This window comes from Mus musculus, chromosome 14, assembly GCF_000001635.26.
Source record: "Mus musculus strain C57BL/6J chromosome 14, GRCm38.p6 C57BL/6J".
NCBI classification, from domain to species: domain Eukaryota; kingdom Metazoa; phylum Chordata; class Mammalia; order Rodentia; family Muridae; genus Mus; species Mus musculus.
The window spans coordinates 78,307,445-78,332,317 of NC_000080.6; the positions used below are offsets into that span (position 1 = coordinate 78,307,445).

Consider the following 24,873-nt stretch of genomic DNA (forward strand, 5'->3'; position numbering starts at 1 on the left):
CGGCCAATGGGGGGAAATTCAAACCCATCCTCAGCCAGAATCAGAGTTCAGCTTCTGCACGCTGCGCTGATAGGAGATGAGCTTGGCTGGAGGCCCCCAACTTCCCTTCCTTGTGGGGGGTTGGGTCTCTTTCCCTTCCAGAATAAGTCCTAGAACCAGACTCAGCCCCCACCCCACCCCCCAACTCACCGCAGAGACTCGGACAGGGATGTCAATCACTCACCTGCGCTCGAAAGTACAGGAACAGAGCGATGCTGCAGACCACCTGGCCCAGTCCCAGCCCCAGGAGGGCCAGGAACATGGAGCGGGAGGCGGCGGGTGGCGGCGCCGGAGCCGGTGCAGAAGGCGCGGGGTGCAGCGGACCCTCGTGTGGGACGCCGGGGCCGCTGCCCATCTCCTCCGAGCTGCGCAGGTACTTGCCGTAGTCTCGGCTGGCCCGGCGCATGGCGCGGCGCCCGGAGTTCGGGCGCCCTGCTCCGCGATCGTTCTCTCCCTTCCTCGGCCACCCACCGCCGAGCAGACTCCCGGCCAGGCGGCCCCCGCCCCGACCGGTTCACAGAGGTCCTGGCAGTGGCTCCCCGGGACGTGGGAGAGATGGCAGGGTACCCCAGGCAGCCCTAACTCTTATAAACCTCGTGGAGAGAGCTGGCCTCCAGAGCCAATCAGCCTCCAGGAGGGTGCCTCTTTCACTCCCACATCTGCCCTCCTTCCTTTCCTTCGCCCTCCCACTCTTCTTCGCTCTCAGGGACCCGCCTCCTCCCTCCCCATCAGGGCCCTCTGAGGTGGAGGCTGTGGGTTGGGTCCAGTGGTTGGTTTCTGGCTCTCTAGGCTGGCCCCTATCCTTTGCATCTCTGGGCCTCAGTTTCCTCTGTAAGATTTAAAAAGTCAGCTCTAGTGAACTCCGTCCGAAGCCCTTTCCTGTACACCACTCTCAAAATCTTAGAGGAGACCACCATCAAGAATCGTGAGGTTTAGCCTCAGTTATCCCTCCAAATATAGCCTCACGGGCTATTGGGAAGACTTGGGGAAATTCTAGAACTCCCTCCCAAGTGCCTTTATCTTCATCTCAAAAGTGACTTCAAATGGGGCAGATGCTCCAATGAGCCTATAGACTCCCGTAAGAGAGGAATGAAGTAGGAAAAGAATGGGGTGGGTGAGCCAGGAAGAACTAGACAAAGGGATGGGTAGAGGGTACAAAACTGCATGCAGGCTTCCCAGCGTGGGGATGATGGAACAGTCAGGAAAGAGCTGTTAGCAGAGCTAATGTCAGAGTTAAGCCTCACTGCTTAAGAAAGCCTTATGCTGAGGGCCAATAAGACGGCTCAGCTGGTGAAGGCACTTGCAACTTATCTTGAGGACCTGAATTTGACCAGAAGAATCCTCATCCTTTTCCTCCGGCATGTGCGCAAGCACGCACACGCGCGCGCGCACAAATATTTTTGTTATTGTTTTGTTGTCGTTTTGGTTTATTTGTTTGAGACAAGTTCTCTGTATGTAAACTAGGCTGGCCTGGAGCTTGCTATATGAACCAGGCTGACCTCAAACTCAGAGATCCACTCGCCTCTGCCTGTGCCTCTCTGCCATCTCTGCCTCCTCTGCCTGTGCCTGTGCTCGTGCCCGTGCCCCCTGCCCGTGCCCGTGCCCGTGCCCGTGCCCCTGCCCCTGCCCCTGCCCCTGCCCCTGCCCCTGCCCCTGCCCCTGCCCCTGCCCCTGCCCCTGCCCCTGCCTCTGCCTCGTCGGCTTCTGCACCTGCCCTCGCCTCCTTTCTCTGCCTCTCTCTGTCTCTGCCTCTCTGCCTCCTCAATGCTGGGATTAAAGGTATGTACCACACAACTAGAATAAATGTATGTTTTAAAAAATATGTTTTAAAAGTTTTTTTAAAAAATGTCTTGAATCAGAATTGTGCCTTTAGGTGACAAATATTAGCTCTTACAAATTTTGATACAAGTTCACAGTATACATGTTCAAAGTATCTGATATGTTTTCAAAGGTGAGGTGCTGTCCCTTAGAACACCTATAAACCTTGGGTGTTTCTAACCTTTTTAAGTAGTACTTTTGTTGGGCATTTGTCTCAGCCTAGTTCTCTAACAGACACTTCCACAGGGGCCATGTATCACTGGTGACCTGTCTTTGAGATCGTGGTGTTTTCTCACTGTGCTACAATGAGATCCATGGTTCCTCGTATTCTTTTAGCGAATCTCTTATCCAGGGACACTTGAACCGATGCCAACACAAGGCATTCATTGGTCATTTGGAAAGTATTGATTGGGTTCCACAGAGCGTCCAGTGCTGACACATGGTATGTCTCAATAGCAAGAGTCTAAATCATCTATGCCACTTTTTTTATTTAATCATGAGAATCTTTAGTGTTTGGGAAAGTACATTTCTGTGACAGAAGTTTCTCAAAGCTATGATTTTTTTTCCTTGAGAACTTGAGTTGTATCGTTAGCCACTAATGAGGCCAGTTGCTCTTAAATTGACAAGCGTCTTATTCATTTTCCAGAATAACCAAGTTTACCTGTCTTGTGATCAGCTTGCAACCAGGCATCAGCGCGTCTGCAAGACCACCACCTCATTCTATAGCAGAAAGGTTCAAAATGCACACTTCCCACTTTGCCCACAGGATGTTGTTTTTAAAATCGAGATCTAAGTGTCAAGCTATAACAACAGCAACTTTTACTGGCCTATCAAGGACATTCTTTTGCTTTTAGGATTACTTATTTTTTTCTGTGTACATCTGCTTCCATCTGCATGTGTGCATGCATCTCGTGCATGCCTGCTGTCCTCTAGGTCACAAGAGAGCCTCAGATACCTGGACATGAAGTTCCAGATGCTGGTGAACCACCATGTGGAACCTGAAAACCAAACCCAGGTCCTCTACAAGAGTAACAAGTGGTCATAACGCCAGGGCCATCTCTGCAGCCTCAGCGAAGGACATTCTTTTTTGTTTGTTTTTGTTTGGTTGGTTGTTTTTTTTTTTTTTGTTTTTTTTTTGAGACAGGGTTTCTCTGTATTGCCCAGGCTATCCCAGAACTCACTTTGTAGACCAGGTTGGCCTCGAACACAGAAATCTGCCTGCCTCTGCCTCCTGAGTGCTGGGATTAAAGGCGTGCGCCATCATGCCCAGCTAGCGAAGGACATGCTTAGATGAAAAATGGCTTCTGTTCTTCTATACAGGTTTCATGCTGGCTCTCCTTGCTTTGTGATGCGGCTGGACCATTCTGTCTGTCAGTGTTAATGTCTACATAGTAAAAAACTGAGCAACTATTAAATAAATAAACCCATGCCACAGGGATACTATAAAGATAGGTGTGATCCTGTCAAGGTGCTAAGAGGACCCTTAGAGAAACATTGCTCTCTTAGACCAGCTGTTCTTAATCTGTGGGTCGTGACCCCCTTGGGAGATATCAGATATCCTGCATATCAGATATTTACATTATGACTCATAACAGTAGCAAAGTTACAGTTATAAAGTAACAACAAAGTAATTTTATGGTTGGGGTCCCCATACCATGAGGAACTGTGTTAAAGGATTGCAGCATTAGGAAGGGTGAGAATCATTGTCTTCAGTGAAAAATTCTTTTGGGAAAGCCATGCACAGTACAGCTAGTTTTAGTGTATATGGCAAGTGCTTGGTCAAAAGAAGTTTTGAAGGTAGTAAATAGCACTGGGGGATTCTAAAGCAAGAGAGAAAGACATGTTATCCGGAAGAAGGAAATGAGTCAGGCACAAGTGAGGAGCTTGGAACTCAGAAACACTAAGCAATGGGCCAGTGTTGGGAATTGCACTCTAGCCCGCCTCAACGTTTCTCCCATCCAAGTGCTAACCAGGCCCGACCCTGCTTAGCTTCCGAGATCAGAGGAGATCGAGCCCATTCAGGGCAACAAGGAATGTCAGTCATTATCCTCTGTCCCTGGTGATTACTTTTCCTAGTTAACTGGTATAAGGACACCGGTTTCATAAACATTTCCTACGTCCAAATCTACACAGCAGAACTCACCAGGGTCTCTTCTTGAACCATCAGATCACCACCAGGATAGAGGCTAATTTTCACATTCCCACTGCAGTATGAGACAGCCTGGTCCCATCTTTTACCCAGTACACTCCCTGTTAAGCTTTCCTCTGAAGAAAAGTTGCTGTGACCAAGGTCAGTATGTACTCAACTCTGTATACTATTTTCAGCAACACCCAAAGCAACACGTTTAAAGTAAGAAAGCACTTGGCTTTAAATATGCACATTTCATTGGATGAGGAATCTAAGCATGTGACACAACTACTAATACTAGCATTTTATCAAATGAAAAATACTGTCTTGAGTATTGGACCTTTGAAGCAAACTTTTGAGAATATTGAAATAAATAAGGAAGATTATTGTTGTTGTTTCTGAAAACAGTCAAATGATATATAAGTATCGTATTGTATGTATCCCCTAATTGTTTCTGAATCAATGTGCAGTTTCGTTTTGCTTATGAAACGCTACCGTGTTAATGTCTCCTCTGTCCTGATGGCTGAAGCTCTTACTGTGTGGATCATAGGAATTCTTCCATTCTTATTGTTAGAACTTTTCTGTATCATTTCTCATACGTACATATATACGCCCTTCACTTGATCTTCTGTAATAGATCTTTGTTAGATTTTTCAGCTGTTTCTATTCTGTTGTTTGAGTGATCTGCTGGATTTGGAAATCCAGACCTAAGTTTTAAGTCAGTCTTTTGAGATGCTTTCATGTAGCTCAAGAACTTTCCTAATTATTTTAGATTTCTTCTTATAGATATCTCTCTGTTTTCTTGTTTTTTTTTTCTTTAGGAACTTTAATATTTTTTAAAATTCTTCTTTCATAAATTATATCATGACAACAGTTTCCCTTCCCTCTCCTCTCCCCAGCTTCCTCCCTCCTCAATCTCTCCTTTCCCCAAGATCCACCCACCCTGCCTCACCTCAAAAAAGAGCGGGCTTCCAAGGGACATCATTCAAACACTGCATAACAAGCTACAATGAGACTAGACACATGCCATCCATCACATCAAGGCAGGAGAAGGCAACCCAGGAGGAGGAAAACAGGGTCCTTACTACTTTATTTTGTATGAGGGAGTTTCGCTTTGACTCATAGTATAAGAATCTTTAATCCATAGTCCTTTGGCTCCAACACTGAGGTAGGCTGAACAACATGGCAGCAGGAATATGTAGTGGAGAATGCTACTCACCTCTGTTAGCCAGGAAGAAAAAACAAAGACAAATGGGGTCCAGAAACAAAATATGTCCTTCAAAAAGCACCTCCCAGGCAGCCCAGCTCCTCCCACTAGGCACAAACCTATAAATCTCAACCATCACAACTGTGCTCTCAAATTATGACCCCATGAGTGGATAGATGCAACCAGTAAGTCAGAGCTTTCCTGATCCAATGGATTCCTCTAAGCCCTATCTGCAGTAGTGGGCTTCCACACAGGAGCTTTGGGAAGGCATGGTAGACTCCAACCACACATTCTGTCTTTGATTCTTGTGTCAGTACTTGACTGGAAGAAACCGAGAAGTAAGCTGCTGGACACACCTCGAAGGGCTTTTCTTGCTCAGGTGATGTGAAGTAGAAAGATCTATCCTGCATGTGGCTGGGCAGCCCAGATAAAAGGAGCTCTGGGGACAAAGCTTCACTTTCCCCTCATGGCCTCCCACCTTACACTGCTCGGTTCATTTATCACCTTGCTGCTTCATTTCTTCACTGATATCAGAACCGAGCCTCTTCAGGCTTCCAAGAAGATGAAGATGGGTGGCTCTTCAGGAATCCTCCAGACCCTCAGCCCTACATTTGGACTTTTGAGGCGTCCAACTATGTAGACTGAACATCTACTGGTTCAGCTTTCTCCAGTGTGGCTACAGTCATTGTTAGATTACCCAAACTGGTACACATGTACAGTAACCCGATAAACTCTCATTTAATATATATTCATTCTATCGGTTCTGCTCCTGTAGAGAACACTCCAATTCATCCCTCTAGGTTTGTGTTCATTATACAATGCGAAGTTTATTTAGTCCATGTCTAACAATCCCCAAAGTGTCAAGAGTTTTAATCTTTTTCAAAATTCTAAGTTCAAATTCCCTCTGAGACTCAGGCAGAACTCTTGGCTGTGAGCCTCTGTAAAAGCAAAAATGAAAGACATAGTTCTAGCACACAGCAGTGGAACATGCTATACATTTCCATTCCAAGAAGGAAGAGGAGCACATTGAAAGAAGGCACAGACACAGCAAGACCAAACTCCAGAGGGCAATTGGATAATCCTGCAGATCATGCCTGGCATCTGGCACATTTCTTGGTGTGATACAGGCTTCTAAGGAAGGGCTGGACAGCTCTAATCCACAGCCTTCCTGACTGCAGCCCACATGGACTCTGTCTTAGTCAGGGTTTCTATTCCTGCACAAAACATCATGACCAAGAAGCAAGTTGGGGAGGAAAGGATTGATTCAGCTTACACTTCCACATTGCTGTTCATCACCAAAGGATGTCAAGACTGGAACTCAAGCAGGTCAGGAAGCAGGAGCTGATGCAGAGGCCATGGAGAGATGTTACTCACTGGCTTGCTTTCCCTGGCTTGTTCAGCTTGCTCTCTTATAGAACCCAAGACTACCAACCCAGGGATGGCACCACCCACAATGGGCCTTTCCCCCTTAATCACTATTTGAGAAAATGCCTTACAGCTGGATCTCTTGGAAGCACTTCCTCACCTTTGTGTCATCAGCAACATGGTGCTAGTTCAGCAGCCATGTTTGTAAGAAGCTACAGAGTCATAGAGACTTAAAAGACTCAAAGGAAAGTTTGGGGTGTGCCAAGAAACCCTTGTCTTAAGTTGTGCTGGTCGGGTGTTTGGTCCCAGTGTGAACAGAGTAACTAACTCATCCACCTTGTAGCTGATAACTTCCTACTAGAAGTATGTTCCTTTATGGTGAAGGCTGTGCATTTCCCAGCCATCAACCTAAAAAAATGTATTTGATTTCCCATTGCCATACATCAGCATTCACTTGCCTCATCTTATTAATTTTTTGGTCAGTTGAAGGAAATGTGATACAAAACACATATCTTCAGACACACCAGAAGAGGGGCATCAGATCCCATTACAGATGGTTGTGAGCCACCATGTGGTTCCTGGGAATTGAACTCAGGACTTTTGGAAGAGCATTCAGTGCTCTTAACCACTGAGCCATCTCTCCAGCCCAACAGATGGATCTGGAGGGTATCATCCTGAGTGAGGTAACCCAATCACAAAAGAACTCACATGATATGCACTCACTGATAAGTGGATATTATCCCAGAAACTTAGAACACCCAAGATACAATTTTCAAAGCACATGAAACTCAAGAAGAATGAAGACCAAAGTGTGGATACTTTGTTCCTTCTTATAATGGGGAACAAAATACCCATGGAAGGAGTTACAGAGACAAAGTTCATAACTGAGATGGAAGGAAGGACCATCCAGAGACTGCCCCATTTTGGGATCCATCCCATAAAAAAACCACCAAACCCAGACACTATTACATATGTCAGCAAGATTTTGCTGACAGGACCCTGATATAGCTTTCTCTGTGAGGCTATGCCAGTGCCTGGCAAATACAGAAGTGGATGCTCACAGTTATCTATTGGAACACAGGGCCCTCAATGGAAGAGCTAGAGAAAGTACCCAAGTTGCTGAAGGGGTCTGCAACCCTATAGGAGGAACAACAATATGAACTAACCAGTACCCTCAGAGCTCGTGTCTCTAGTTGCATATGTAGCAGAAGATGGCCTAGTTGGCCATCAATGGGAGGAGAGGCCTTTGGTCTTGCCAAGATTATATGCCCCAGTACAAGGGAATGTCAGGGCCAGGAAGCAGGAGTGGGTAGGTTGGGAAGCAGGGCATGGGGAAGGTATAGGGGACTTACAGGATAGCATTTGAAATGTAAATGAAGAAAATATCTAATTTAAAACACACACACACACACACACACACACACACACACACACACACACGTCTCTTCCAGCCTCTGAGTGTACTCTCTTCTCCAGGGGGAAAAAACTTTCAAATAAGTTTACTATTTTATACTCTGAATGGGTAGGGTCTTAGGAATTCCTGAGATTTCTTTCCTATTGCCCATAGTGAATTGTTCTCATTTCCTTTTAACTGAGTTTATCTCCTTCTTTATACACCTTCCTTGTCTACAGCTTCAATGGTCTTGTTTTCCTACCGATGCACACAGTGGTTTCTAATGTCTATGTTCTGCTTTTGTTCCCAGTTTTCAGCGTAAAGATGGCTAAAAGAAGCCAGCAATAGCAGTGCTCCATCTTGGGCTGCCTTGGAATTTTATCTTCCAGAGATCTTGAAACTTAGTCTACCACAGAGTCTCAGAATAGAAACAAAATATAGACACGGACTTTGTCACAAAATAACATGAGTATCCACGAGTCCAGTCCACAGTAGCACTCTCATTCCTACTGAAACTTCACCATCACAATCTCTGTTGTCTATATTCCTGCCAACATTTCAGTCATTAAGTTCTACCATAACTTCTCATTAGTGTAGTTCACTAAAGACACTTTTGGCTTTCTCAGGCCAATTTCTTCAAAATTTTCTAAGCCCTCTCAAAAACTATTTCTGAAGACTCTGAACTACTTGGTCCAGTTTAGTCACAGCCATGACTCCACTTCTTCTAACCAACTTTCTGGAAACAACAACAACAACAAAAAACCAAAAACCAAAACAAAACAAAAAAACCCAAAAAAAAAAAAAAAAAAAAAACTTATGCTTGTGTGTTGACTCGAGCTTTCAGAACCATGGTGGTAGAAATGTAAAGGACATTAACCTTCTCTTTTTACACCAAGCCACCCCTGGTCTGCTTCTCCCTTCAGGGTATCCAGGCACATTAGACACCAGGCTGGACTGAAAGAAGTGGAGCTTATCCAGCTGGGTGGGTTAGGCAAGATCTCTGTTGTTGTGAATGCAGGAGAAACAGCCTTCTCTGGAGAAAGATTTTAGTGAAAAGTCTCTCCTTATTGGGAAGGAGGGGAACAAGGGCTATGGATACACCTTGGGGAATGGGGTAGGAATTGTCAGAGTGAGAGGACAGCATTGGCTGGGCCTGGGGAGCTGGGAATGCTTCATATGCATGAGGAGGAATTTCAGGTGCTTGCTGGACACATCCTTATAGGAAGAGAGGAAGTTTAACCTGTAACCTGGCTACCAAGCTATGTGACTACCTCAGAGATGGCAGAGGTGAGAGTCTCAAGGCTACATGCACCAGAATATGCAGGCCCAGAGCAGGGGGAGAACAGTCCTACTCCTGTCAGTTTCAGGATGAGATTTTCAGGATTCGGACATGTCTCCACCTCACCCTTGCTCTAGATGGCTCCCCCAGTTGCTCAGCTTTCTGGCCCCACTCTACCAGAGTTCACTAATGTGAATGTCTACTGTACCTGACTATGTCTGGTGACTGGGTGCATCTTGGGCAGTGGTAGGCACTTATGAACAAGGTAAGGAAAGTGTTTCCTCCACAAGAGAGCAACCAAAGGCAAGCCAGTGAGTTTCTGCCAGCGCTTGGAGTTTCCATTAGATTCCACACATCTCTTAAGATATATGGCATCAAGTCTCGGTAAAATATGGGATTGCTTCTCTTTTCAGACATTATAGAGACGTTATAGAGTCTATTCTTTACATTAATGTGTGTTTGTATGCCGTAGAGCACGCGTGTGGCTCAGAGGACTGCTTCGAGGGAATCAGTTCTCTCTTTCCACCACATAAGTTCTGGACATTAAGCAGGATTGTCAGGCTTGGTGGCAAATGCCCTTTCCTGCTGAACCATGCCCTTGTTCTGAATGGTCTGTTTAACGCATAGGCCCACCCATGGTTGCAAACAGTTTTGTCTCGGAGTCAGTCTGTGCTCTTGTGTTTCTATGCTATCTCATCAGATCCGGAAGCTGTAGGCACGTATCCATAATCACACATCTTCTGTTGCTATTTAAGACAGAAGCAAGCAGTTATGAAAAGAAATCACCTGTGTTGACGCTTTCCCAGAACCCCAATTTCCCTCTCGCTTCTTCTAAATCCTCTTGCCCTTTGGTATCTGCAGTGTAAAAATAATTTTCTTCTTGTTCTGCTTTGCCCCATGGAACCAACCTTCCTGGTTCATCTACTGATTATGTGTGTTACCTTCATAATGTTTGAGACCTGAGCTTCTTGCTCCTTCATTATTCAACGTGTGCCTTTAGTCCCGTCTTTTATCACTGTGTACCCTGCATGTAAAAGTCTACTTTGGGAACATAAACAATGCATACTGTCTTCACACCCTGTGCTGTTTCTTGTCAGCCCTTCGTGTCTTTGTTCTCCTGATCTTTGCTTACTCAGCAAGTATTTACTGAGCACCAGGTACAAGGCTGATACAATTAATCTAAAGCCAATTCAATAAAAGACTTCAAAAGTGAGAAACATAGAGGATATATCATTTGAAAATATAACTAGAACACGAGAAAATAAAAATGGAACTCGAGGAATGTATGGAACACAACCACATGGTCTTGTGTATGTAAACTTGGAGCTCCAGAAGGAAGGAGACTGGATAAAACCATATAAATTGACACAAGACATTTCCAAGCCAATTGAAATTGACTCAGATTCAAAGGTCAAATAATTTCATAGACTCCACACATATACTCATGATCATTAAGTCACCAAAATTCAAAAAATAAAGACCTTAAAACCATTGGGTGACTATCCAGTTTTTTCTTTTCTTCATTGGCTAGAGATGTCAGGCCAGTCTCTCTCCTAATTTCTTTGCTCACACTGACATGGCTTTAAATGTTTTTCATTTAAATGTTTTCCCTTCCTTGCCCAGTGCTATCGGAAATGTTACACGACGGGAGAACGATGAGAGGAAGTGGTGGAAGGAAGGGTTAAGTACGGAATGATAAAGAACTGGAGGAGTTTTGATTCGACTATTAAAGTAACATTTGAGGGAATGATCTCTGTGTTTGGTAAAAAACGTCCAAGACTAACTACTTCATCGGGGTTTTTAGTGACTCCTTGAAGGCTTCGCTCCGGAAACTTATGACTGAAGATGCCTAGCCCCAGCTGAGTGCTTAAAGCACTTCCCCCACCAATCAGCTTCTGTAATGCCCATCCCATTTGCTTTCTTCCAGCCAGCCTGCCTCATGAGGTGCCTTCTTGGATCAGGTCCCTTTGACGTTTGTCCTCAGACTGTCTCCTTTCTGGTCACCCACGACTTGTCCCTGGGATACACTTGGTCCTGTTGTCAGTGAAAACAAACTATGTTTTCACAGTGTGCCACTTTGTCTCAGCTCTGCTGCTGGACAGACAGCCACTACCATGGCTTCTAACTTTTAGACTTCTTAGAAAAGGATTAAAATTTCACTCTCTGCACCTCAACAAATATCACCTTCCCCAGCTGCTCCTCTGAAAAACACTTCTCAAGTAATTTTCCCATTTGGTCAGGTTTGCTTTGCTTACCCAGCCCTCCTTTTTGCTAATAGAATTCTTTGAAACCCCCCCCCCCCTCTCTCTCTCTCTCTATCCCTCCCTCCCTCCCTCCCTCTCATTCCTACTTTACCCTACTGTCACACAAGCAGACAGCCACTTACCGTATAGTATAATTAGCAAAATGTCTTGGGAGCACATAAGAGAAGTTTTTAACCTTGGCCATAAAAGACTTGTTGAAGGAAGCCATATTTAAACAAGACTTGTGGGATGAGTAATCATTATTTAAGCAAAGTGGGAAAATATAGGGGCCAAGAAACAAAACAGGATGTATTCAAGGAACTGAAAGTTTAGTGTCACAGCGTGTGAGGATAGAACGTGTGAGGAGAGACCAGGATGCTGAAAAAACAAGCCTTTGTCTCTTCAGATAAAAAGTTGGATTTTCTTCTGAGGCAGTGCAAAGCCTTTAAAATGTTCTCTCTGTGTGTTTTGCTGCATGGTTCAGAAGGTGTTCGAGCTGCAGTGTGGAGGACAGGCTTGTGGAGGAAGATCATAGATGATGGGCAGAGCAAGCCTGGAGGAGAAGTTGGTTATATGGCCACTGCCAAATACAGGCAAGGACCAGCAGTAAATGGCAGAAGTGGTGTGGAAGTAGAATCCTCAGAGCCATTTAGTCAAAGAAGCCACTGGGTTTGGTTGTGAGAAGATGAGGAAGACCAAAGACCCAAGATGTCACCCAAGTCACTGCCTTTACTGAGATGAACACCCAGGAGGAGTCACAGGCTCTCCAGGTCCTGACTGCAGGTCGGAGGAGCCTGTGACATCTTTCCTGCTTCATTACTGAGGTGACTCCTCCTATTCAGCCTTCAGGTCCCTACTCATAACTCCTTCCCACTTCCCGCACACACAGAGACTTAGTTAAACAATGCTTTCACTTTGTCCCTCTCTCACTCACTTCACCTCTATCACTTTCTTTGTTTCAGTGACTCTAATCATTTCTGTGTAGTCTTGAAGACACGGAGTCTGCTTATTTATTATGTGTACCCCGCACCATCCAGCAGTCAAGTTCCTGACACGTGGCAGAGAGAGGCCTCCTGAATTTTAAACCAGATAGGAATGCTTGTGGGGAGGTATTTCTGAGCAGGCATGTTGCAGAAGTAACAGGTGTGGCATCTGCCACCATCACAGCAGACACACAGGTCACTGCTCCACAGCAACACGGCTCTTCCAGCCTGGGAAAGAGAGAGAACTGACCTCTATTCAGATGGGGCTTTGCTCAACACCAAACTGCACCAAAGGTCTGGGCAAACGTCTCATCGAGGCTGTCTAGTTAGAGAACTTTCGTTCTTTCTGTAGTCACAGCTCTCAACCATCAAAAAAGATTCGGATTTTAGAAAAGCCCTCCGTGGAAACTTCAGAGTAGAAGGGACTGGTCTAACCATGAATCTATTCCTGCTCCGTGACAGAGTGAAAGTTTTAGGAGCCTGCCCTAAAACCAAGCAGTTAAAAACGGGGACCTTGTGGTCTCACATCCTGTGATTAAATCCAAGCTGCGCCACTAACAGGAGAGGTGACCTCTATTTCTGGGTCTGGGTTTCATTCTTTGAAAAGCTAAGGTAAAACACTACAGGATGGCTACAGAGCCATGGTGCCAGCAGACCTGAGTGGTGAGAGCTCTGGTTTAGTACTGCCGAGTTGTTTTGAGTTCAGTGTGAGTGGACATATATGGAAACTCCAGCTAACATTGCTTAACATATGTACTGCTGTTCCAACCACTCTTCATCTCGCTGCTATACTCACTATGGCCACACCACAGCATCCTTACTCAACCTGATCATATTTTTGAAACTGAATCTCTTTAGGTGTCTTAGTATGTCCCAGAATTCCTGAGCTCAAGGGATCATCCTGCTTCCGGTCACTCTGAGCAGTTTCAGATGGATTTTTGCTGCTATCATCAGCACCGGAAGTAAGGAAGACCACCAGGAAAGTACACATGATCTATGTTCTTTGCTAACCTGCCTCGGTGGAAGCTGCAAACCCTGCACTAGGAAGAACAAGGCAAGGGGAGTCCAAGTTCAAATGCTTTAGGTCAGACTGGTCCACCCGGTGAGACAGACCCTCATGTCAATAATTGTAAAACTTACACGTGAAAGTCTGTGTGCTTTATCTAGTGACAGTACTCATATCTTAGTAGAATGATCACTTACTTGTTTCTTTCTTTAAAAGTAAACTCGGATGCACAAGAAGACAGAAAGCTATGAAAGAACTCTCCTATAACAAAGGTCTGCCCACAGCAGACGTGGCAGGGGCTGGCCGAGGTGGAGATCAGTAAGGAGATATGAAGCACAGGGAGGGTTTCTGAGGTCACGATCCAGCACAGCTCTGCACCGCCATGTTCTGATCAGGTCGATGGGGCTGTCAATGACAGACATCGCTTGAGCAGACATTCCATGAAAATAATCTAAGCATCCGTTTCATGAATTATAAAAGACAGGCTTAAGTTTGTATTTGGAAAATTCATTCAGTTTTCAATTGTAAAACTTAAAAAGAATTGCCATTTTGTGTGTGTGTGTGTGTGTGTGTGTGTGTGTGTGTGTGTGTGTGTGTGTGTGTATGAGAGAGAGAGAGAGAGATTGAAACACAGAGAGAAAGAGTGAGGGGGAGGGGAGAAGTAGGTGGGGAGGAGAGAAAGAAATGGGTGAGAGGTGGGAACATAAATGTTATGGGTTGAGTGTGGAGGTCAAGAGGTCGGAAGACAATTTGAGTTTCGGTTTTCTTCTTCTTCTACCGTGTGGGTTTCAGAGATCAAATCAGATCATCAAGTTGGTGGCCTTATCCTGGTGCCCTTGTCCTGGTGCCCTTATCCTGGTGCTTTTGTCCTGGAAACCATCTTGTTGTCCCTTCAATTTTAAAGTATTTTTAAGAGAGAGAGAAAAAAAGTCATTGAGAAATCTGTAAGACTGTCATTAGTAAGAAGAGGTCTGTTTGGCTGTGTCATTAGATCCAAACATTTCCATTATCAGTAGTACAGACAAGGAAACTGGGACACGTGGGCAGACGGCAGGGAGCCTCATCTTCTGACATTTGGGTTCACATTTGGCATTTATTCTTGCTCTTCAGCATTTTGATGGAAATTGTGTGACTCACTTATAAAGAAAGGCATTTGTGTGTATAGAATTCTTTCATATTTGCTAAGTAAAATTAGCATTTCTACAGTCCACATACTGAATTATTCCAGCCATTTTGGACCTCAGGAAGTTGGCTGATAAAAGCCCCTGCCAGAGAAGGTAATTTCCACTGTTAGAATTGTGAAACTCACCGCAGACAGACTAGGGAGATTGCATTATAGAGTAAATTAATGCTCAGAGGGGTAGTTTGTATAATCTAAGATGTTGTGTCCACTCTGCTATATAAACTAGCAATCTTCACTGGCACTTAGGTGTGAGACATCAGACTATTAAAAAAATGTGTGTGTGTGTGTGTGTGTGAGTGTGTGTGCGCGCACTGTGTATTGCATGTTTGTGTTCACATGGGTGTGCATGTGGGTAGAACTGCATGTGCTCATGTGTTCATGCATGTGGAAGACTGAGGTTAACATTGCTTGTCTTCCTCAATATCTCTCCATCTTATTTCCTTCTGACAAATTCTTCCAGTAAAAGAATCTATCAACTCAACTAGAATGATTGGTCAACGAGCTCCAGAAACCTGCCTGTCTCCCCACCCTGTAGCACCGGAGTTACAGAAGTGCAACTATTGCACCCAGGACTTTAAGTTCTGGGGACTCGGACCCAGACACAGGTTCTCATGTTGCACACCAAGCACTTTACCAAATGAGCCATCTCCTCAGCCCCTGTGACATGTCTTGATGGGCAAGTGTTCTGAAAATATCCATACTAAATTGTTTATATTTCTGATGGAACATCCCACAATGACAAGATGCTCCAAATAATTGCCACTCAACATGAGAGACTTAGACACAGCGAGCTGGCTAGGAACATTGTGATTAAAGAATACTAGACCCTGGTCTATTAAAACTCAAAAACCTGAATTTCCTCACTCTCTCACTAGCTCCTGAGTTTGTGGTCGTCACACGGAGTGCATAGACCTAAACCCATTTTCTTAGACCTCTCACTTCTGGGGCGGGGGAGATTGCTCAGCTGTTAAGAGTTTCGATGCTCTCTTGCCAAGGACCTGAGTTTGAGCCCCAGCAGGCACATCAGGCTGTGCACAACTTCCTTTAACTCCGGGTCCAAGGGATCTGACGCCCTCTTGTGGATCCCACATTTACACATGCATATACCCACACAGAGCCGTACACATAGACACAAAATTTCAAATAAAAGTAAGTCTTTAAAATCATGTCAAATCTCCTTCTGTTCACTAGTATTCTGCGTGTAAAACACTGTTTTGAAATTCGTTGAGGCTCAGTGTGACCCAGTGACTGTGGAGGAAAACAGAAGAGGGTAGAATTCTTGACAAAGTTGAGAGGGAGCAATCCCATTCACTTCTTTTCTAAAACACAGAAGAAGGCTGCATAGTTCATTTCCACTGGTCCAGAAGTACTAGGATAATTCAACTTTAAGAACTTTGTGAATCAGCTCATACATGAGCTCAGAGGTCAGTCAACATCTTAAACAAACAAGCTGCTCTCTGCTCTACTTTGCCACATTCTGGGGCCGGAACAAAAGACAGTTAGGAAAGAGCTGAAAGTTTACCTCTTTAGAGTTCATCTCTTTATCTGCCAGTTTACCAGTTTAACCTGTTAAATGTCTAACTGGTCATATAAGAGATGCCAATTTGTCCTGGGGACCACTCAACTTACCCCACAACTGTGTCAAGAAGGTCACTTTCTCTGGGACCTAGCTGAGCCCACATCTTTCAGGGTTCAGTCCCAATGGGACATGGCATGCCACCCCCTATCTTCCTGTTTATCTGGCTGAGTGTTCTCACCATAGACCTGTAGCCACAGTCATGGTAAGATGAATATAGCTGCAGGAACACTCACATTTGGGTGCTTACTGTCGAACGGGGGTGTTTTTGTAACACCAAGCAGAGTTTAAACAAATAGACATGATCAGGACACACTATAATTAATGGCTCCACCACAGCCAAACTGTCCAGCTTCATAGTGTCAGCCTGTCTAGCCTCACCCAGGACTTGGCTTTCTCTTCCACTTAGGAGAGCAGGTCTGATCTGGCTGCAACTGAGTAGGTTCACTTGGGAACTCATGTGATGATCTCATTGCGTGGCGATGTTTACTGGGTGATGTTGCCCATCTCTCTTCTATGGGTGGAAATTGTTGAGGACCCTAGGCCTACAGATACTAAGTGTTGGGATATAACTCTGGTGCCAATTTATCATGGTCATAAATAAATAAATACATGTTATTTATCGAAGGGCTAACAGGCCCAAGCATGGCAAACATCAAGTTGTGCCGACCCTGCTTCTTTCTCCCTTGATAAACCCTTAGACTGTATTACCAAAACTAGCCCCAAGGTCCATTCCCCATTTGGCCATGGACTCATTCCTGAGACTGGTCACCAAGGTCCAACAATCAAATCACCAGGGCCCAGCAATCAAAATTCATTATTTGGCTACAGTGGCAAACCTGTCCAATAAGGACTTACCGGCGCATCCTAGCACAGACTCCTCCTTTTCTCTTTAGAAACCTCAGTTCTGCAAAACCCACTTGCTGCCGCTGCCTGCTCTATGCCCACCCCATGCACCTGCTTGCCCCTCTGGGGTAATGAATCTACTGCTGAAAATTTGGCATTTGGTGTACCCCGTGCCGACTCCGAGGACCTGCCCCAACCCTTACAGGTATTATGGATAGAAATGTTTCCTTAAAACTTACATGGTGAACTCCTAATCTTCAGTACCTCATAACGTAGCAATATTTGGTGGTAGAAACTTTAAAGTCACTAGAATAGCTCCTAATCTGAAATAGCTGTCCTAAAGAAGACAAAGATTGAATACAGACCTGTGCAGAGGGAGAGCAATGTGGAGGTGTGGAAGATTCCATTTGCATTTAAAAGCCTCAGGAGGCCCCAGACAGCCCCTCTTTATGGTCCTGCCTGTGTTTACATCTTATAAGGGAAGTGTAGGAAGCCCTGAGTGACTGTTCTGTTGGCATTGCCACAGCCATGTCAAGGACCCCAAGGCTTCACACCCATGGAAAAAATGGCAAAGCCTTCCCAAGGTGTCTTGGTCAGGGTTTCTATTTCTGCACAAAACATCATGACCAAGAAGCAAGTTGGGAAGGAAAGGGTTTATTCAGCTTACACTTTCCACATTGCTGTTGATCACCAAAGGATACAGTACTGGAACTCAAGCAGGTCAGGAAGCAGGAGCTGATGCAGAGGCCATGGAGGGATGTTACTTACTGGCTTGCTTCCCCTGGCTTGCTCAGCCTGCTCTCTTATAGAACCAAGACTACCAGACCAGAGTTGGCACCACCCACAAGGGGATTTCCCGCCTTGATCACTAATTGAGAAAATGCCTTACAGCTGGATCTCATGGAGGCATTTCCCCAACTGAAGCTCCTTTCTCTGTGATAACTCCAGTTTGTGTCAAGTTGATACAAAAATAGCCAGTACACAAGGCTTGGCTAAGGGTAGTGCTAAAACCTTCCTTCTTGGTCCATGTGTGGATGTTGATGGTGTGTGCAGAAAACGTCCACCATTCCCCACCTCTTCCAGCCCAGACATATACACCCTGAAGACTGCTCCCTACAGAGTCCACTCCTACTGAAATTAACTAAACCTGTCTCCTTGATCCAACTGTATACCATCAACCTCACCTGCTTGTATACCTATATGTAATAACCATGCCTCTGTATTCAGCTGCATATAATAACTCTGCCTGTGCATAACAAACACACTTCTCCGTCAGAGAGCCAAGACCACCAAATTCCAGCTTTTTCATGTTTCTGGTTTGGTTAGTCTGTCTTGTCTGTCTGTCTGTCTGTCTGTCTGTCTGTCTTTCGTTCATTCTCTTGCTACCCCTGGTGAGGTCCACCCCCAAGCCATACGGCCCTTGCTAATCTTGACCTTCTTATCTCCATTCTGAGGAAGTAAGTTTCTGTAGCTCAAGCTACAAAGTGCCATCAGTGGTATTTTGTTACAGCAGCACTATCAAGCCAATACATGTTTCCCATAGTTCCATCTCTGTAGGATCACAGATTTCTTAGTAGAGATAAGAACCCTTTGACCAGAGTTACTTTATTTCCATGAAGACAGAACCAGAATAAATACAAGTCCACCTGTCTGTTCCATGCTACGGCCATTTTCTTTTCTCCGTGGATACCTTCATCCAAAATAAAACAAAGAAGTTGAAACTTCTTTTGCTTTGTATTCTCTTCTCCTGTCATCCAGGACGAATTTGTCTTTGGAGTCCAGGATTTGATGTTCCTCTGGAGAGGTCAGAAAATCCCTGAGGTATCGCCAAACCCAACACCAATTCTTCCAAGCACAGTCCTAGGAACAGCAGGCTACTTTGGTAAGTCGTTCTTGCCAGATCTTCTGGGCCAAGAGTTTTGTTAGAATCTATGGGCATGTGGGAGCTGGGGGGGGGGGGGGGGAAGGGGTGGATCAGTGGATAAAGCACTGGCCACACAAGCACGAGGACCAGACTTTGGATCCTCAGAATGAGCCTCGCTTGCTAGGCATGGTGCCTGTGTTTAACGCAAGCCCTCAGAAGGCAGAGAGAGAGAGAGAGAAAGTCCTCAGGACTGGCCAGAATCGATGATCTCTGGATTTAGTTAGGGCTTGCCTCGGTGGATAAAATGAGATGCAACCAAGGAAGATACCCAATGTCAACTTTGAACCTCCACACTCACATACACATATACCTCCAAACACATGGTAATATCCACACACACACAGAGACATACCACACACACTTAAAAACAAGAATCTATGGGAACAAAGCACCAGTTCCCTAAAACACTTCTTCTGAATATTGCCCGGCAGTGAAAATTATCAATATGTTAAATGACATGCTGCCTTTAATGTTGTTCAAACAGGAGTCTCTTATTCTACTGATCTTCCACAAGTATATGTTTCCTTTTGCTTTTTGGGAATGTTATATGGTTGGATGTGTCTTGAGAACCCCAAAGGTTACTGCCAGTGACAGAGGACTATTTTTTTTTTAACCTTATTCTGATGTAGGCCTGGATTTAAGCCTCTAAGAAAACTGAACTGCCAAGAAAAGATTTGTTTAGGTCATTCTGGCTTTGCTATATAAAGCTGTCATTAAATTCATCAACATGAGAGAGGCACCTGGACAGCTGTGGGGAAGTAGATCACCACAGACAGAGAGAGTTCTATAATGGGGGTTGATAGACTCAAGGATGTTATCAAAATAGTGCATTATTACAAAGACCCTGGGATGGGGAGCTGCGTCGCCTCACTGGAAAACAAATACAAAGCCAAACTCTTGCTGCCATATCAAATGTTCCTCACTCACAAGAAGTATTCAGTAGCCAGTTTCCCATCCTTAAGGCTCAACAATCCTTCAGGTATATCATTCCCAAGTATTCATTATCTATCTATCTATCTATCTATCTATCTATCTATCTATCCATCCATCCATCTAACTTTATCTCTTCTTTTTCTTCTTCTTTCCTTCTCGTTCCTTGACTCTCCTCTTTCTCTTTGTCTTCGAGACACGGTCTTTATATAGCCCAGGCTAGCATTGAATTTACTATGTAGCTGAGGATGACCCTGAATTTCTGATCTTCCTGCCTCTACCTCCCTAGTCGTTATTTGATTTGTGTTTATTCACAGTACGGCCTATGTCAAAAGATGAAAAATACATAATTCTGTTTTTAATCAAACCTTTTTAAAAAAATCTCATACATGTATACTGTATTTACATCATTTCCACCCATCCCCCACTCCAATTCTTCCTGTGTCTTTCCAATTCAATTTTATATTCATGGCACATCCTTATTTAACATTTATTGTTGTATACATGTGTGTGTGAATACACACACACATATGCACACCCATGCACACACACACACAGAGAGAGAGAGAAGAGGAGATGTTAAATATATGATTAACTATTATTTTTCAAAATTACTCAACATAATTTAGTAAGGCATGGCAAAGTAGTCACAGCACAGAGCATATGATGATGGAAAGACCAATTGAGTTTCTTGTGTATAGTATGATACTATGACACTAGATACAGTCATTAAAAATTCCAAGGTATAAATGATAGCTTCATTAATAGCTTTTTTCATTCTATGTTTTATTTGATAGATTTTTCTCTTAAAAGAAATCCTCATTATTTCTTTTTCCTCTTTCCTTTGGGTTCCTCTGGACTATTATTCCCCCTCCAGATCTAGTTCATTTCTGTAGCTAACTATAAAAGAACAGGCTTATAAAATATAACAACCAAACATGACAAAATGAAATAAAATAACACAAAGCAATCTCCATGTCATTTTGGAGGAAATACTCATTTATTTTACCAAAGGACCTTACTTCACACATTTAAAACCATTTACTGTTAATATTTTTGTAGTTAACCTAGTTCTATCATATTATGATTTTTTTTGTAATTTTAATATAGTTGTACTTACTATAAATGTAATGTGATAGAAAGTCTATATGTATCTGGGTAAATGTGTGAACCTTAAAAATAAGGTAATTATACTACTGTAAATGGTAAAAATCAGTGTGGATAATTTAGGATACACATCAATAGCTACTTTTTAAATAAATAAACCTTTACAAATAAAATTGTATTCGATTTTCATTATTATGCTTCTTTTGATATCTACAGCTTTGGAGGCACTAAAATAGCTAAGTTTTTGTGTCTAAATTATGAATTATTTGTATACCATGCAGCCTCACTGTACTTGTAAAAACCACCTAATTACTCAAATTCTTAGAACTGGGGTCAAAGGAAGGAAAAAGAAACGGTTCCAGACGTGAGGCAAGGATTAAACACTTCACTTTTATTCTTCAACTTGGAAATCCAGTGGTTTGCTCTGCAGGGACAAACATCTGTCTGTGGCATCAAAACACTCACAGCTAAAGGAACAGCTTTCCACTTCAATGGCTGTACCCAGAAACTGGCTTAGCCATCACCTACTGCTGGATGTTAGCGTTGTTTTCAACTTCTGTCCTCCATGTAGGGCTCAGGTGCCCTTTGCTGGCTGTGGCTCTTTTGCGTGTTTGCATATGTGACTCCGAGGCTATGCCCCTGGGAGAATTATTAGATGAAAAGGTAACCTCCTATAGCATCCTTTAGTTCTTGATTCGTGTAAAGCTGTAATTTATACTCTCATGACCAACACTACCTTCAGTAGAACATAACTTTCCACAATGGTACAGTGTACTATTTGACTTCCTTCTTAGATATTCTAGTACCTTCAGTGTCTGTGAACTTTAAGCTTCCCTCTAAAGAGAGGTGACATTCAGGGAATTTTGCAACCAATCTTGAATGGAGACGCCTGCTTGCTAAAAGACTCTTTGCATGGGATGGAAGTGCTTTTGGACTTCTTTTTCCTGCCCCCAAGTCACCAAATCATGTGTACGTTGTGCATATGGCTCCTCTGGGTCTCTGACTGAGGTAACTATTCCTGCTTTAACCCATACACACACACATACACACACACACACACACACACACACACACACACACAGTTAAAATAGGGATCTGTGCTAGTAAAAATGTTGGTTCCATAAAATACTCTGTATAGTGCAACCAGGTAGCAAAAATGCCATGCTGTCAAGGAAAAGAACAGCAGATACAATAGACACATTGGCTAAAATTAAAACTAATATGAATATTCTGGCAAGCACACACCTATGAATAAAGACCTGGAACTTATTGTATCTTAAAGAAGACCCCTGCAAATGAAATGCATTGGGTCTATTTATACACATTTACTCATTCAACAAAGTGGCACCTACAGTGTGATGCTCACCTGCTGCTGAGATAAAGGTGACTACACACTTACACAGTGGCAACAGAGGCACAGCCTCCGCCCCCGTGGAGTTTATGTGGGTGAGCGCAACCCGTACCATGATGAAGTCAGATGGGGAAAGCCTTCCTGCCCAGCTGGGAAAGCCTGCGGACCGCACAGTGCAATCTGACCTTTCCATCATGAACCCAGCCAGCCCCACTCCCAAGCCTCCCACAGTTTCCCAAGATGAGTCTGGGTGAGCTTATCTTGCCTCTTCAAACTTTAAGCTGAGAAGAGCTGACGAGGCAAGCAACCAGAGGCACAGTACTGGATTTAAGTGAAACAGTAGAACTGGCAACAGGGGAAGAGATGGCCCTGCCCAACTGCTCAGCCCCCACATTAGACACATCCTTGAAAGGAGTGAGTGAATAGAAATATCCTGTACCACGCTGGCTGTGACCTATCATCTTCCAGGCCAGGCTGGCAGGCTTCCTATGCAAATAAAGGGCTCCTTACTCTGTGTCTAGAGTAAGTTTTATTTGTAGACCAGCAAACCAAATTCTGGGGCTCTAGTGAGAGAGAGCCCAGAAATGCACAGAGCTCATGGCCACCCAATTCATACTGAGCACATCTGCTCATGTGCAAATCTTACCAGAGATTTGTGTCTATTTGTCTGCCTGTCTGTCTGTCTGTTTCCTCTCCAAATCTTTAGCAATTCAACAATAAACACCAGAAACCAAACTCCACTCAAAACATTCACAAACGCACTGCAAACATGTTTAATGGCATTTGAAGCCAAGGAAGTGGGGTTGGGGGAGACGGGTGTTGGTGGGTGTTCCCAGTTCCTATGGTCAGAGCCTTAGCCACAGCTGGAAAACACAAGGTATCAGGTTCTCGGCTAAGCCCCCTTGGTGGGGAGAGCTGGGAGCTTCTGACCTCCTTTGGGGTTATGGCTGCTGTTCTCAGTCTGTGCGTAAGCGAGTGGTCACAGTCCTTAATTGCAAAGGGGAAGTGGTCAGAAAGCACTCTGTCGTGGCGAGATTGATAACTTGTAAGATCTCTTGGAAGGACTCCAGGAAATAACAATGGGGTTGAATCCGAACTAAACATACAGATCCAACACTTGTGTGCTTGCTTATACTTTCCAGTGTGCTCTGAGAAAGGAAAGCAAAAAGAAAAGTTGATGGGGAAGCATTGAAAAGCAAGTTTATAACACAGCCCTCAGTGCTCACTGCCATTCCCCACTTCAGTGAAGAGAACAGAGTGAGTAGCAAACAGCTCATACTAAATCCAACCCCACATTCCAAGCTTGTTAGCACACTCTTACGGATTTAGTCGTGAGTCTGCCTCAATAACCTCACAAAACAGCCCTCTGCTCCCATTTTGCAGATAACAAAACGGAAGCCCAAACACTTAATATCTAGAAAATGCTATAACCAGAATTTGTTCTCTGGGTTTTGGAGATTAGGCATCACAATTCCACTCTCCTGCCATAGAAGTCTGAGTCCTTTTCATTAAGTTCAAGACAAATGCTTGCTGTGGGGAAAGGACTATTGTTTGAATCATACTGATGGCTAGGGAAGCTGCCTCCTTTACGACCAAGTCTCGAGAATAAAGAGTGGTTTACATTAGATGGTCAGAGCTGGGCGTTGGGGTGGGGTGCTCCAGGGCTTGGACACAAATTTCTTTTAGTCTTTCTCCCTATTCCTGAAAAAAAGAATCTAGGGAAATCACAGAAAATGCTGACCGTGCGCAACTTCTGATTTGCTATTGAGTGTTGTTTCTATGTCAAACAACGACTCTGCCAATTCACTATCTGCCTTGAAATGAAAGAATTATTGACAAAGTGGGCTGTAATATCACTCCGGGAGTTCCAAGAACTTAAGTGTAGAAAGAAGCCTCAGAAGCAGGAAACCATGAAATGGAGACCACATTGTTCACTTGGTCATCATATACCCACATTGAGTCTTCCAGAGAAAAAATGAAGAAGACAGATGCCATCTGGGTGAACTGATCTCCATTAAAAGCAGAGCTAAAGGGGAGGCTTCTAGTCTTTTCTGTTTGGCCTTACAGAGTCATGCATATAAATATCAAGTTAAATTAAGAGTGGTGAGTTTTCTGGAATCTCCTTGAAAGGCTTAGCTGGGTGACGTGAAGACTCTGGTAATTTCAATAAACCTGCCTAAATACCTACCATGTGATGCAAACCATGCCAAATGTTGTGGAGGATACAAAAATTAAGAAGGCAAAGGTCCTGACTTCCAGGAGTTCTTGGGGCTGATAGAATCAGAATTGTCTCCACTATGAGACAAGCTGGGAATCAGAATTCAGAATGTGAATTAGAAGGGAAACAACTAAAGATAGAAGTGTCCTTGGTGAATTTATGAAATTATTGGGCAAATGGATGTATCTAGAGGATATCATCCTGAGTGAGGTAACCCAATCACAAAAGAAGTCACTTGATATGCACTCACTGATAAGTGGATATTAGCCCAGAAACC

General features: G+C 44.1%; 1 protein-coding gene and 1 long non-coding RNA gene across 2 annotated transcripts in view; both read right to left on the reverse strand.

The window, feature by feature from the left end:
- Window positions 1-599, reverse strand: part of Tnfsf11 (tumor necrosis factor (ligand) superfamily, member 11) — a 30,598-nt gene extending 29,999 nt beyond the window's left edge. The window contains exon 1 of the mRNA NM_011613.3: window positions 224-599. Within this exon, the coding sequence (NP_035743.2) occupies window positions 224-445 (222 nt within the window). The 5' untranslated portion in view covers window positions 446-599. The remainder of the gene's footprint in view (window positions 1-223) is intronic.
- A 22,528-nt stretch (window positions 600-23,127) lies between these two features.
- Window positions 23,128-24,654, reverse strand: Gm30662 (predicted gene, 30662). The gene is made up of 2 exons (NR_168612.1): window positions 24,567-24,654; window positions 23,128-23,526 (listed from the first exon to the last, which is right to left on the reverse strand). It is a non-coding gene; the product is annotated as a predicted gene, 30662 (long non-coding RNA).
- Between the last annotated feature and the right edge of the window lie 219 nt (window positions 24,655-24,873).